Source organism: Danio rerio, chromosome 24 (assembly GCF_052040795.2).
Source record: "Danio rerio strain M-AB ecotype USA chromosome 24, GRCz13ab, whole genome shotgun sequence".
In the NCBI taxonomy this organism is placed as follows: domain Eukaryota; kingdom Metazoa; phylum Chordata; class Actinopteri; order Cypriniformes; family Danionidae; genus Danio; species Danio rerio.
The window spans coordinates 10,584,796-10,600,386 of NC_141044.1; the positions used below are offsets into that span (position 1 = coordinate 10,584,796).

The 15,591-nt window shown below is 33.5% G+C and overlaps 2 protein-coding genes across 7 annotated transcripts in view; both read left to right on the top strand.

Annotated features, from left to right (window-relative positions):
* Positions 1-1,211: 1,211 nt before the first annotated feature.
* otulina (OTU deubiquitinase with linear linkage specificity a) lies at positions 1,212-8,097 on the top strand. Of its 2 annotated transcripts, none has more exons than XM_087308378.1 (3): positions 1,212-1,469; positions 1,560-1,811; positions 7,239-8,097. In XM_087308378.1, the coding sequence occupies exons 2-3, from the start codon at positions 1,750-1,752 to the stop codon at positions 7,666-7,668; spliced, it is 492 nt and encodes a 163-aa protein (XP_087164504.1). In that variant the 5' UTR covers positions 1,212-1,469; positions 1,560-1,749; the 3' UTR covers positions 7,669-8,097.
* A 345-nt stretch (positions 8,098-8,442) lies between these two features.
* LOC100001665 overlaps positions 8,443-15,591 on the top strand; it is a 42,810-nt gene continuing 35,661 nt past the window's right edge. The window contains exons 1-3 of one of the 5 annotated variants that reach the window (XM_087309303.1): positions 8,464-8,562; positions 8,667-8,815; positions 12,241-12,638. In XM_087309303.1, the coding sequence (XP_087165429.1) occupies positions 12,505-12,638 (134 nt within the window). In that variant the 5' untranslated portion in view covers positions 8,464-8,562; positions 8,667-8,815; positions 12,241-12,504. The other 4 variants (XM_087309306.1, XM_087309302.1, XM_087309305.1 and 1 more) reach the window with 4 other exon arrangements.

A 15,591-nucleotide genomic window follows, 5' to 3' on the forward strand; every position in this document is an offset into this window, starting at 1 on the left:
TGACGAAATAGGGAGCTGTTTCTTCAACAAATCCACAAAATGAACAAGACGCATCAACATCAGCATATTTGATGAAGATAAATTGACAGGGTAAATTTTGAGCGAAATTGTGGAGGCTTAATGAATCTCTTTAACCTTATACCAAATTTATTTGCCCAAAGCCAGGCCTTTCTCCAGCTCACATCTTATATAAAGGAACCCCAGATGAATTTACCTCTGGGGGTAATTCTTCTCTTCTGTTGAAATATTTTGTGAACCTGATTAACAGTCCACTTTATCAAATGAAATAAGCGTCAAAAATTACTAAAAGTTAATTCTACTCAATCTAAAAGAGTTTTAAACTCTGTGTTAAAGAGAATGAGTTAATTAAATACCACATGACTTCAACCTAAATGAAGTAAGTTCACAGTATTCATATAGATTTGTTTTTTTACTCAAATGATTCGTAGCAATCGGTTTCCTCAAACAGTTTGAGTTGCCTTTACTTATTGGGTTTTACAGTACTCAATTGGTTTGAGTTCTCTTTATTTATTGGGTTTTACTGTGCTAAAATTGCTCCGTTTACTCAACTAGATTAAGTTCACAGTACTCATTCGGATTAGTTTTTGAACTTAAATGGTTTCAATCAGTTTACTCAAATTGTCCATTGTGTATGTGTGTAAATGAGAGTGCATGGGTGATTCCAAGTGACGGGTTGCCGCTGGAAGGGCATCTGCTGCATGGAATGTGTGCTGGATTGGTCGGCAGTTCATTCCGCTGTGGCGACCCCAGATTAATAAAGGGACTAATAAGCCAAAAAGAAAATGAATGAATTTCCGATCTAAGATATCAATGCAACCCAAATATCTGGAATATCACTACTAGCTTTATTAAACAGAAGATAACTTTTGGCTTATTATTTTAAGCCAGCTGCAATAGCTTTTATTAAGGTATTAAATATGGAAAGTTGCAGAAGTTATGGAGATTCATAAATAGTTTGTAACTTAAAACATTGTCAACATCATTAAACACAGATAATATACAATTAAAAATTTAAAATGTAAAAATGTGAACAGGATATTGTACACAAAAGTATTATGTTAAACGTTTGTGAAGTCACAGGTTAAATAAAATCATGCTCTTCACGGGCAGACCAGCAGGGGCGACATACTGAGCAAATAAGCCCAGAAGCGACCAGAAGAAGAAAAGCGCTTAATATGCACTCTAATGACGTCAGTCACATGACCACGTGGATGTGAATATGGTTTATGGTTCCTGTCACAGGCCGAAACAAGCATCTCTTACTCTTCGGACGCCTTCTTTAGGTTGAGTTCGCTGTCAGTGAAATTAACCATCGCCATTCGTTGACTGGTAACATCATGTCGTGGCTGAAATCAGTGGCTTCTAGCGAGGAAGTGTTCGACGAGGATGTGGATGATATTAGTCTGCAGAACAAAGAATGGAAATACAACATGGAAAAACGCGTAAAGGTATGTGAACAGTCCTTTATGAACGTCGAACCTTTTACTTAAATCGTTGTGTGTACTGAAATCCTTTTTTAAAATCTATTATTTTATTAGAATGTAAATGAGACCGTTCATATGTTGGTTGTAAGTCTTTACAAAAACCGATGACAAAAGCAACAATCAGGGTGTATAGCAAGAGAAAGCAGCGCAGTCTAGAAACGACTGCCATGTGGTTTTCTGTCAGGATGGTTTCAGAGAAGGCATTGATGCAGGGAAAGAAGCGTCACTACAGGCTGGTTTCAACATGGGATACAGAGAAGGAGCCACTAAAATGACAGTCATCGGTCAGCTCAAAGGAATCATAAGGTAAGTAGGTGCTTTTGTCTTATTTGTCATTATTTCAAGGTTTCTTTTAGTACACCGTCAGTGAGACTTTTTAGATAGTCAGACAGCTTTTTAGATACATTTAGTAGGAGTGATACTTAATTTTGCAGTTCTTACAAATTATTTTAATTATTATACTTTACTGTTATTATACATATTTGTTATGTGAAATTCACATAACAATGGCATAATTATGAGAGTAACCAACAATACTAGCCAACAGAATTGCAGAAGTAAGGCTAATTTATTGTAACTACATTCTCAAAATGTTCTGGTAGTCAAAAGTATGAATGTCATTAATTATAAATATTAAAGTAAACAATTAAATGTTGCCAGTTTCAATACATTTTAACAGGAGAAATAAACCTTAAATTTTATCCAAAATTTGGTGACTTCTTTTAAAATGACACCAACATTATAAAAAATGAATCACATCTTCTTGTTTTCATGAATACTGTTCATATTTAGGGTACAATTGTGAACCGCCAGCTAAAAAAAAAAAACATTTTTACACCAAATAAACTATAGGCATGGTGCAAATTACAGGGGGGTTTGAGGGGGATTGACCCCCCTAATTTATGCTAGATCCCCCCCTGAAGGACATGAAAACGAGATATATGGGGGTAAGCCCTTTATTACTGAAAAATTGTTTCTCTGATCTGTATTTTAAATAATAATATTTAATAAAATAATAAAATATATGCATTTGACCACCCTTTTTATGGTTAATACCATTTTGAATGGATATTAGCGCTAATCAGTCTATGCAAGAATAAACATTCATTTAACAGATTGAAACTGCAGATCTAGTGCTCCGATAGACACCGTAAGGGCTCTATTTTGACGATCTAGGCACAAAGTCTAAAGCACAGTGTGCAAAAGCATTAAGGCCGTGTCCAAATTCACTTTTGCAGTTTTAAGGACGGTAAAATACGTACTGCACTGCGGCGCATGGTTTAATAGGGTTGTGCTTAATCTCCTAATGTGCTATGAGTGTGTTTTGAGAATAAACCAATCGGAATCTCGTCTCCCATTCCCTTTAAGAGTCAGTTGCGTCACGCCATGGCGCATTTGCTATTTGTATGACGGACTTTGTAATTGAAAAAAACTGAACACTTCACTAGCGAGAAAACAGTTAAACAGAGCATCTGCAGCGCAAGGAAAAGAATGACCCTCCTCCATTCGGCCCTTAATTTCACTTCTCTCTTTTCATGGATATGGAAACGGTGTTCTATGCACAGACATACATTAGCCTACATAATTCATTTTGTTCAAGCGCAGATATTTGTTTCAAAACTATTTCTAAATTCAGTACGAATAAATGAGCAATAATAACGAAGTGTGGTCACTTTATATCCAAACACACATGCTGTGCTCCATATGGTCCAAATTCTGACAGGTGGCCAAATCTAAGCTTGTTTTTAATAAAAAAAAAAAATATATAAATATGCTTATAAAAACTTCTACTGATAATAACACTATACAAAAGCAAGTTGTTGTCAATAAACTAAAAAAAAAAATAATGTGTGACGAAGAAGGCATGGAGGCAGTGGTTTTTATATTCATGTAGAAAATAATAATTTTTGTAATATTTTATTCCTTAGATATCTTTACATATATTAAAAAAAATTGCGTATTGCTGTATTAAGCAATGTGTAAGTGAGGTGCATAACAAAAGCGCTCTGAGCTGGACTTTGGACCTGCTTTTAGCTGGACTATTGCACTGTCTATTTTAGTTGCTCTAAATAGCAACGCACCAACAATGCGCACAACACACCTTTTCTAGACCGCAACACCCATGAGTCCACAAAGTGGCGTAAATGAATTTGCTATTTAAACAACATGGTGGAAAACAAAATAGAAACACGTTGGGGAAAACACATCTTGTGCCTTATTGTGCCAGGTGTATGATAGGGCCCTAAGTGTTTACAAGACTGTTTTCTTGTAAAATAGTTGTTTGTTTCTACACAAAGCCTGAAAGTAAGGTCAAATTAGACACATAATTTGACCTACAGTAACCTCTGAAATAGCTAATCAGAGGATAGTGTAGGTCAGAAAAGCGTCTGCTAAATGTAAATGTCTCAAAACACTGAAAACTTAAATATGTTTTATTAATAAATTAGATGTCATTTTAAATGAATACATAAATGACTGAAGGATGTCTTACACAAACTAACAACCAAAAAATTTGACCCCGCTGATGGTCAATGTTTAATTCGCACACTGACTATAGGCACACTCAAACACATATGCTCACACACACAATAAAAATCTTCTACCATTAACTTTTATGAATACTTTTTTGCTAAACACTTTTTACACCTATTGTGATGAAATACTGTACACTCACATGGGGAAATCTAGACATTCACAGAGAATGTGATGAGGGTGTTTCTTTGTGCAAAATATATATGAACACACACACACACACAAACACACACATATATATATATATATATATATATATATATATATATATATATATATATATATATATATATATATATATATATATATATATATATATATATTAGTGCTGTCAATCGATTAAAAAAAATTAACTAATTAAATTGCACCTTTTTAAAAAAAATAATCGCATTTAAAACACTGAAACTTGTAATTTTGGCTATTCAAATGTAAAATTAATGTAAACGCAAGACAAAAACTATTTAAATTCAAAATATAATTGTTATTAGAATTTTTGTTTAACTTGTAACAGATTTCTTCATGTAAACAACATACCCCCAATCAAGATCCTGGCTTGACAGCCATATTTATTACAGAAATTAAAACACAGGCATGTTAACGCCATTTGAATTTTAAAACCAATAAAATGCCAATTTCAATGCCAATAAAAAAATAAAAAAAAAACATTGATTTCCATGTTGGATTCTAAGTGGACTGCAAAAAATGCCAAAATACAGGCATTACAGATATGGAAAATGGAATATTATAATAATAAACTATAACATATAACATTTGGACTAATAACATTTAGTCAAAATGCTCTGGTATTTTTATCCTGAAGCTTACAGTTTTAACTGCAATACATTACGTCCAGTCAGATGGTTGCATTCTATGCATTCTGAACACAGAAAATGACTGACTTCCTCTCTACCACTTCTTGTTTATTAGTGGTGTGTGACTGAACACTGCTCTCCAACTAAACAAGAAGCCTTTTCAGCTGGCTTAGTCAGATTTTAAACAAACTCTGTTTTGGTGGGTCTGAAATATGAATAAAACACAGATTTAAAAAAAACAGTAAACAAACCAACAACAGGACAAAATTCTTCAAGTGTACCTGCCCTCAGATTTTTGTCTGTGTCTTGCTCATTACTATTCAGTTCAGGCAGTGATGACGATGAATGGTGTCTTTGCTGCAAATCTTTGTGTGTCGCTTAATAGGAAATCCTAGTGTTGTTTTCACTTCTTTACACCATATGGAAACAATAACAAAATCAACATCACATGTACAATAGTAGACCACATTGGAAATCCACAGATTTCGACAGATTTTTTTTAGCCTATTGTTGAATCTGTTTATTTACTATGTAAATATGTGTAAATGTACAGTGCTCAGGATGACAGGATGGGGATAAGTACTACCCATTTTGAAAATTAACATTTTTATAAAATTTTTCCGTGAACATAGGCAATGTATTTTGGAAAATTTAAACAAAACAGATTTTTTAAACGGATATATTTATTTAAAAACAAATTTAGTCACGAAACATCTTTAAAAATTAAAAGATAATACAATTAATTTCAAGCAAAATATTGCAAAAAAAATAAAAATACACCCTACAAAATTTTTACAATTTCCTCTTTTTCTTTTAAATTTGTATTTAATATTTTTCTATAACTTATAAATTTGGGTTTACTAGTTTTTGGACTGATATCGAAGTTATTTTGTTAAATAAGCTCCACATTTGGCTTCAGTACTGACAAATCTAATCTGTATATGTACAAATATAATATTGTATAGCTTTCGATTCAAAATATGATAGATTTGTGCAGGGTGTACTTGTATATGCTGAGCATTGTATATTTTTTCGGTTTTATTTTAATTTCTGTAATATTATTTACTAATATGCACATCTTTAAACGATTTGTTTACTATACTGTTTGTAAAGAAATATTTTCTGTCATTTGGTAAATGTTTTACATGAAAAGGTTGCTTTGTTTAACAAATAAGGGGCTGTAATTAGATTTGCATGGTAAACCTTATAAGTTAAAAAGTTCTTACTATTTAATTCTTGTTTTAAGTGTTTAGGTATTATACTCCCAAAATCATTCCTTAAATTTGCAGATTTTGTACAAAATTCTCTGCATAAATAGCAAAAAAATGTCCACAGGTTATGTCTGGCCCTGCTAATAATACTTTTTTTTTTTTTGCACACAGTATTGACTTGGTTTATATGTCTGTTACAAAATATGCACATCATAAAATCTGTTTTACTCAAAAATTACAGTGTAGATGCTTAGCAAACCATGACTATATGTATCATTTTCAACATACCTACAAGTGTGAACAAATCCTAAAACTCAAATTCAACTGAAAATTAAAAACATTTATAAGGAAAGCTTCAAATATTTTATACGCTGTAATAATTATATCATTCAGCCACAGCTGTCAAGCATAAAATCTTTGTTTAAACGTATTTAAGAGAGTTGTGTGAGCCTAAAGAAAATCAGTCACTGACTAGGGCTGCACAATATATCGTTTCAATATTGATATCACAACGCAGGACTGCACAGTATATCGTTTCAATATTGATATCACAACGTAGGACTGCACAGTATATCGTTTCAATATTGATATCACAACGTAGGGCTGCACAATATAGTATTTCAACATTGATTACAATGTGATCATTCGCAATAGTCACGTTGCAGGATGTATGCAATGTTGAGTTTGTTTTATAATTTATCACTTGTGTTTTTGATGCCTCTGATTGTATAATGATTTTAAAAGCATTCAGGTATAAGAAATTGTACCATTTGTGCCCTTACTACAACAAATTTTATTGAATTAATTTTATCATTCAATTACTGTACTTGAAAACCGTTAGACTCGGGAAACGATAAAAGACTTAGGGCATACTCACACTATGCTATCCGAACACAATGAAAATGTGTCGGGGAACCCCAAAAAGTTTATAGATTGCTTATTAGATTTTATGGAGATGCACTCATGTCGATCTCATGTCGAAGTCATGTGGTGAAATTATATCGCAGTAATGATCGCACAAATACAAATGATTGCAATGTTAAAGTTTTCTAATATCGTGCAGCCCTATCACTGACAATAATTTAGTTGTTTCTATTTGGTGATTCTACAATACTAAGATTATTCATTTCAGTCTTCTGTTGTTTCTGACACTGTATTTGTATTCTTCTTCTTCACAGTGCGCTGCGGTGCTGGTGTCAGGTTCAGCTGCCTGAAAGCCCCGAGTTAGCCTCTGTCACTGATCTCCTCCAGAGATTGGAGACGCATGAGGATGAACTGGTGGAAGCCATGAGGAAAGCCCAGCAGAGGCCTATACCTAGTGTGACTGAGATGGTGGATGACATGGAGGACCTAAATGTTGAGCAAACCAACCAGGGTGGAGAATCTAAATGCTCAAATGATGGGGACTGTTGTCGGAGAGATGGAGCGAATCGTGAATGCTGTGACGTCAGAGCAGAGAGTAAAGATTCCCCAGGAGTTCCCCCTCATGGTTCTTTCTCTAAAAGAGAGAGTCTCAGAGAGCTGCAGAAACGCTGCTTGGACTTGGTAACAGAACTCGGGCTTCCAGAAGAATTAAAACTGCACATTCAGCAGCTCATAGACACTTAAAGTGGATTCAGGATTGCATTTGCTAATAACTGCGGCATAACGTCTGAGTAACATCCTGTGTGGGCAGGAAACAAACAGCATATTCTTGGAAAGAAAATAGCCTGTGCATCAGTTGACTCAAACTGATTAAGTACTTGAGGGAGTTTATTTATATATTTTTTACACTGTGATTGATTTTTCTGCATTTTTTTACATACACTATCATCAACGCTGAGCATTTTGAGACCTTTTGAGGAATTGTGTGATATGATGTGAACAGTTGAATCCTTATTCACTTGTCAGGGATAAAAAAAATAAATGCAATGAGTTGATAAGAAATCTATGTTTTGCAATAAAACATTTCAACTTTGTATAGTGATTCATTTTAATTCCACCATACATGGGCAAACTGAGCGAATTACCACCCAATAAAGCGATTCGTTTAAGCAAGCTGTTGTGTAGCAACTTATTTATGCTTCTATTTATCCTATTTATTTAGCCATTTTGATTTATATGATGTATTTATATAAACAAAATTAAGCAGCTTGGAGCATGGGTCAGGTATCAAATAACTAGGGCACGATTTCTAATGTGTGTGTATTTTTGTTTAGCGGGTTGCATCTCTAGAAATGTCAGCAGAATTATTAGTAATCTATAAACCATCCTGTTTTGAACATTAATCTATGAGGAAAAGTCTATACCCTTCCAGAAAATAAGTGAGCTTAATTGTAGTGAAAGTGCAGTTCTAGTTAAATGTATCAAAGCAGTTATAATAACTTTCCTAATCCTAGTTCTGACCGGCGGGGTTGATATAGTTGTGTGCTGTGTGGATAATATGTGGCTAATGGATGTGGAGACCTTTAGAATCAGATTTCACTACATTCCTTTAATCTGAAACTGCACTGCTTCTCACATGTAAGCAAAACTCAAGAACAAATAAGGGTACTCCCTGGGCTACTTTTAAGTCATATTATTGGTCAGTTAAAACAACTTATTCGATTAAAACTTACTTTTAACAGTTCAAGAAAGCTTGCAGTTCAATGAGTTCCTGTGGGGAGTATATTCATAGACGGAAAGTGAAACTACAGTCATTAATACACGTCGATCTTCCTGGACGCAAAAATGGACGATTCTATTGAGAAGTGAAAGGACAAGTCTTCAGATTTAGGTAGGAATCATGGCATTTATATATTTTAGCGTTCGTGACATAAAGATAAATGTGCAATATTGATTAGCCTACAGATACACGTGATGTTGTTGACAGTTCACGTTGTTAACGCCAAACCTTTGAACATTAGTAAAAAATATATTCAGTTTGTATTTGAATCTCTTAAAATTTAATTTATTTTGAAATAAGAGCACTTCGAATATGTGTTTTGGACAAAGTGCTGCAACTGTGTCTTGTCAACAACCATCATTCCGAGGCTGCGGACGCTTGTGCCATGCTGGGCTATACACCCTCTGTCACCATAACAAATAAACGCACTAAAACTCGTATAAGGAAGAATGCAAGGATAGCGAACATCAATGTCTTCGTGAAACTGAAAGAAGTAATTAGCAACAACCTGTTTAGCTGGAACTATTGAAAGTGGTTCAAACGTGAGTGTATAGATAGACAATGTATGACACTTTTACAAATTTAAGCAAAAATGTCGTCAGATTAGTTCGTATTTGCATAAAAATGTTAACCATTTAGTGCAAACTCTTTTATACTATTATTTAGACAGCTCAGATTATGCTTTGACTTCAGATGAAATTATAAATCATTATTTTATGACCCTAAATTTCAGTCAGATCAGTTGTCATTTGATTGAATCCTATAGCTAGTAAAACCAGTATTTATCACTGATTCATGGAACATGGGGCAAATAGTGCATTAATAATCAATTTAACACAACTATTCCTTTTTTTCTTTTAGAATTGATGTTTATCTTTATTTTAGCAAATTCTTGCTACATCTAAAACAGTGCTTCTACAGAGAAGAGTTAGTCATGTCATCAAACATTTTTATCAATAGCAACATCTCATATTAAACTAATGTTCTGTGACAATGACATATGTTATGATTTTAAAGTTATGTCTGCAATTAATGTCAACACTGTATGGTGTTTTTTATATCGTTATTAGCAATTTAGACACTTATATCAATTGTTATTTTTATGTTGTTTTATATTGTTTTTATAGTGTTAAGTTATAAGTGGTAGTCATCACTCTAAAGGACCCCTTGCCACAGTTTACCTCTGCAAAGTACATCAGTGTCAGATAGGTTTATATATGTTTTATAGTTTTAGAATGCTAATGGTAAAATATCCTGTCACAATCAGGATATATGAACAACACCGTCCTCCAGTTTCTGAGGAAATGATTTTTCTCTGAAACTGGCTGCACTAGCAGCTTGCTTCAAGGGAACAAACAATGGCAACTATGCATAAGCTCCGTTATGGTTTGTGAAAGAAATAGCTAAAATGTTAACACCGTCAGATCCCAACACCATCAGATTTTCTTAAATCTAAATCTTGAAAAGAACAGAATAAGTGTAAATGTTTTAAAAGGTTTTAAAACAATAACATACAGTTTGTTGCGATTGTTTTAATTCAGTAATCAGGGGATTCAATGTGTCTAATAGTTAAAATGACTACAAATTCAGGTTTATGTTAATGTTCTCAGTACTGTCACATTCATCACATTAATATTTTGAAAATAGTTCACTTAGCCATCATACATTTGTTGGATACGACTCACCTTGTGTTTTTATGCAGTTTAGAAGACAATGTAAAATAACCCCATAGCCAGATAAGTAGAGAGCTACAAGCTGCTTGAAGCGAATAAAACACACAATACATAGTTTGTAAGCTTTAGAGAAGAATGAGGCAACCATTTTAATCACACTTTCAGGTGGTTTTGAGGAAGAAGAAGCTGGTTTAAATAAACTGTGTGACAAAGTCCCATACATCAGTAGCCTTTGGTGCTGATCAAACATCCAGCGAATCCTGCTAGGTTAGGTAACAGTAGCAGTCATCAGTAAAAGGACTTTTATGAGGGTCAAGTTTTCCCTGGGCAATGTTACATTTAGGCGTCACGACGGAACAGCTAAAAATTCGAAAGTAAAACGACTCTGAGTCCACTTTTTTGGAGCGATTCTAGCTTTAACCATGGTGAACTTTCAGATTTAAACCTCAGATGTTTTCATTTACTTAGATTTGTTACACAACAACACCATGGAGGGTCATTTTCAAAAACCCATAATAGAGAAAAAATTTTAAGTTGTATCAAAGCCTGGTTCAATATCTTAGTATACTTAAGATACAAAAACGTAGTTTCATTTGTCAAAGTACACTTTTTTTTCAGTTGTAAGAATGAGAGGTTGTGTCCGTGAGCATATGTAACTGCTTTAAAACTTCAAATGTTTTTCATAAATATGAGAACATTAAAGGGTAGCTAAATCTCCAACACTATTCTTTAAAACATCACAATGTCCTTTCCTGCAATATCTGAATGTATATTCGGTGCAAAATTCTTTGTAGATATCCAGTCCTTTGTAACAGTGGTCACACAAAAAATAAAAATAAAATATGTACACCTACATAACTAACCCAAACAGTTATATGTCTTAACACCAAAATATGAGAAAAAAAAGTATTATTATTTAGGTGAGGTTTGAACTTCCACATAAAAATAAAATATGTACACCTATGTAAGTAACCCAAACAGTATTATATGTCTAAACACACACAAAAAAAAAGTATTATTATTTAGGTGAGGTTCAATCTCGGGTCGGCGGCGTCGTAACACAATATGCTGACCACTGGACCACAATGGCGCTGTTATGTTGGCACGTGTGGCATAAAAAATAAGCATTGTACTGTTACTTGCAAGACTTTGGCTTATTGGCCTAAACTTTTTTTCCCCTTTTTATATTTCTGATCAAGTAATGTTAGATTTATTAATGTTGTTCATCATCTGATTTTCTTTGAGCATGTGTAATATTCATTAATATTAATTATTGTAATTCTTGTATTCACTAAGGTGCAGCTGTTTTTTTTTTGGATAAAAGCGTCTGCTAAATGACTAAATGTAAAATGACTAAAGCTGTCATCATTAACCTGCAGGCTGCATTTTGCTCACGGGGCTGCGATAAAATAAATAAAAAGAGCAGAACTGCGGCAAAATATTAAATAAAAAGTGTGAGGCTATAGTCAAATAAATAAATAAATAAATGAAAAAAAGGACACCGGCTCTTGCGGCCAAAAAACGGACCGGCTGACCCAATTCTCACGGTCCTCCCGATTAGCCAATCTGGGCCTGAATAGTGACCAGCTATTGACAATTTTCTTTTTAGGGCAAATTTTGTCTTTAATTTAGCTACAGTTTAATGAGCTTATTATAATTATTAGTAAGTCATAATAAAAGCAATAATAATTTGTAGAAATAACATTACATTTAGAATAGTTCTTTTTTTAATTTGTAAATTTGTAATCATGATTATCATTGTAAATATGTGATGTCAGTTTTGTTTTTTTGCTTTTGTGTGTGTGTGTATTTTTTTTTTTTAAATGTACAGACTAATAAAGAGTTTTGTGATTTCATCTACAGGTTTGAACAGATGACCAGATACCAAGAAGTGCAGTTTACAGTCTGCTCCTGCAGCTGGACTAGTCTTGCCGAAAGATTTTATTCACAGACACTGCTCAAATGTATTTGTACAAGACATGTAGGATCCCGTCTGGAGAAATAATATTTGTATATGGCTAACCCTCTGGAAGTGAAAGCGGCTTGCGCTAGATAACTGCACATACTTTGGTTTTAGACCCAGTGAAAGTGGATTTATTAAAAGTTTTCACTGAGTTCTGTGCCAATATGGGGAACTGTTTGGACTGTTGTGGACAAAAAGCCCCATGTGACCATACAGAGGATGAAACTAAAGGTTTACTGCCCAGCTCTGAATCAAAGACTGGAACAGAAGTTTGCACCAGTCCAGATGAGGAGTGCAGGTAAATATATGAATTGTCTTTTTAATTCAGGTTATTTCATAATTTCCAAAGTCATAAGGCTGGGACACACCAAGCCAACGATCGTCCATTGGTCAGACTTGTTTGACTGGTGTGTTCCACACCTCTCTTCAGGTTATTGATGCATCTAGTTGATTGATCTAGAGAGTGCTTTGATTGGTTATTCAGCATTGAATCAGACCATGAGAACAAAAACTGTAATCAAATAACCAAGTAAACAATAAAAAAAAAGAAAAAAAAAACTGGCTGTAATTTCACTACTTTTCACAAATATTTGCAAATGATATAGATTATTAGATAATCAGACATATTTGCACAAGCAAATCCCTCTGTGTTAAGTGAAAATAACTGTGATGGTACTAAATGCTGTGTGCAATTTATCTTTAGGTTTCTCTTTGTTGAATGAGAATACAGATTACAGCCTCTTAAGGTTGCAGAAAGACACATCCTCTCATGCAGACAGAGAACGTGCACTCTTGATTCAGTTGGCTGCTGTCCGTTTGGTGTGTTCAGGTGCAGCTATTTAGTCCAGATGGGACCATACACAAGCTGACAACACAGCTGGTATTGGTCTGCGCTAGTTGTTTGGTGTCGACTTGGTGTGTCCCTGCACTTAAAGATCAGCCGATTCGAATGTTATCACTCGGTTAAATGGGTGTTATCAGTGGTTATCAGCTGATAGATATGAGCCAGTAGGGGCCTTCTGCGCCTACTGGTATGCCCAGAATGCTATTATCATCCATCCACATGGTTAATAAGCTATAGATTACGTACGGCTGTGGCCATAAGCGAATATTTTATATTAGTTATTACATTTCCCGTTAATTGTATTTTATTAATGTCTACCCCTACCCTAATCCTAAACCCATCCGTCACAGTAATGTAAAAACAGATCTAGATCTGGAGTCTTCGCTATTAGTACAGCTGATTAACCATGTGGATGGATAATAACAGCCTTCTGGGCATACCAGAAGGCCCCTAGAGGCCCATATCTATCAGCTGATAACCACTGATAACGCCCATTACATTGAGTGATAACATTTGAAGTGGGTTTTGCATGAGTGGAAATGATTCTTTGTGGTTTTAATGAAAAGTGTCTTACTTTTGTTACATGTCTCAACTGTGGAGTAAATATACACAATTTTAACCGTGTCAAAATCCTTTTACATTTTTTTTTTTTGCTAAATACAAAATATCTGCCAAACAAACAAACAAACAAACCCCCCCTGAACATTTCATCCGATGTTACCTTCACAATGTTTTAAATTTCAAAAAACAAAGTTTTAGGCCTTAAATACTTTCATTTCACCTAAATATATGACCTGGAACAATACTCTCGTTCCAGTGTTATAATAAAGGAATTTTAATGCTGTACCACAGCTGCAGCAGGCACAATGATATTACACAGCATCTGAAAATAGTCCCCAGCTAGGTAACAGCGCTACATAATGTCATTAAGCCTGCTGCAGCCATGGTAGGGTAGCAAAGTGCCTTAATTAAAACTCTGGAATAAGAGTAATAGTAGTATGTAACTACAGAAGAGTGAAGCTTTAAATGGGAAAATTAAAACTCTTTTTTGTGTGTGTGAAATGCTAGTGGTCTTATCTGATTTAAGCTAAGCTAAGAGTGCTCTCTGGAGATCTGAGACCATTTAAAAATAATTAAAGTGGAGTGCTCCTTTAAGTATTGTGTTTTAGGTCTTTATTTTCTTGTCTATGAACTGAAAAGATTGCGGAAAAACTGATAGGACGTCAGTGAGAATGTTAGATTTTAGTACAGTCCAAACCCCCAATACAAATGATGTACCAAACCAAAATGTGATATTAGAAAAAAATTGTCACACTTTACAATAAGGTTTCATTAATTAATGTTATTATTGCATTTACTAATATAAATATTTACAATACTCACACAGAATTTATCATTAATCACAGTTTAACATTTATTAATCAATTTTTACAATGCATGTATGTTAACATTACTGCTCAGAGTTAACAACATGAGCTTGATTTTGCATGTTAAATTGATGTATATTATTATACGAACTTTTTCATGTTAATTTAGATGAAAATACAGTTTTTTTTTCTCCCCAATTGTGGAATAAAGCTGTAAAAAATGAAAAGGAGAAGGACTATGGGTACTTATGGATACACTGTATATAGAAGTAATGTGTAGTATAATAAACTGAATAAAAATAAAGTTTTTTTTTAATAAACATGTTCAGTTCAATTAACATTTTATTAAACATGGATCTTAAACTTCATTTATTTTTGCTATAGTAGGCTAATTTTAAAAATGAGAGCGATTAATTTGAGCAATGAGAGCAACATTTTAGAATACTTTTTTTTTTTAGCATTTTACTTATATATAAATTATGAAAATGTAAATTTGTTCACCCTCAGGCCATTGAAGGCGAATTTTATTCTTTTCAGTAGAACATTAAAGAAGATTATTAGCTAAATTTGTGGTATAATTTGTATAATGTAAGTTAATTGTCACCCATTTTTGAGGTTAAAATATAGATACACATACAGATGAGTACAACTTATTTTGATGATACATTCTGAGGATATATTGAGGTCGTATGAATCAAAATGATTGGTCTGTGAAAGAATATGAACATTTATATAATGAAATGAAACATTGTGTGTTTATTTTTAATATAAAAAACGGGTAACCATTGAATCACATTAAATGAATCATAAAAAAAGCACAGATTTAGTTTTTAATGATCTACTAAAGAAAAAAAAAACTTACATGTACCTTTGATGGCCTAACAAAATTCCGGTAAGTTTTTACATTTTTATTTTTGTATGAACCATCCCTTTAATTTATTTACTAGCTTTTTATGTAATTATGTTTACACTTAATTACATTACTAAATTACTTATATATATAGATATTACTGAAACAGCATTGGCTTGGTTCAGGCCTT

Bases quoted from the DNA above. Each gene is read 5' to 3' on its own strand.
- otulina (XM_087308378.1), top strand. From the start codon at position 1,750: ATGGGATACAGAGAAGGAGCCACTAAAATGACAGTCATCGGTCAGCTC. The intron at 1,812-7,238 runs GTAAGTAGGTGC...TCTTCTTCACAG, and splicing joins CAGCTCAAAGGAATCATAAG to TGCGCTGCGGTGCTGGTGTC.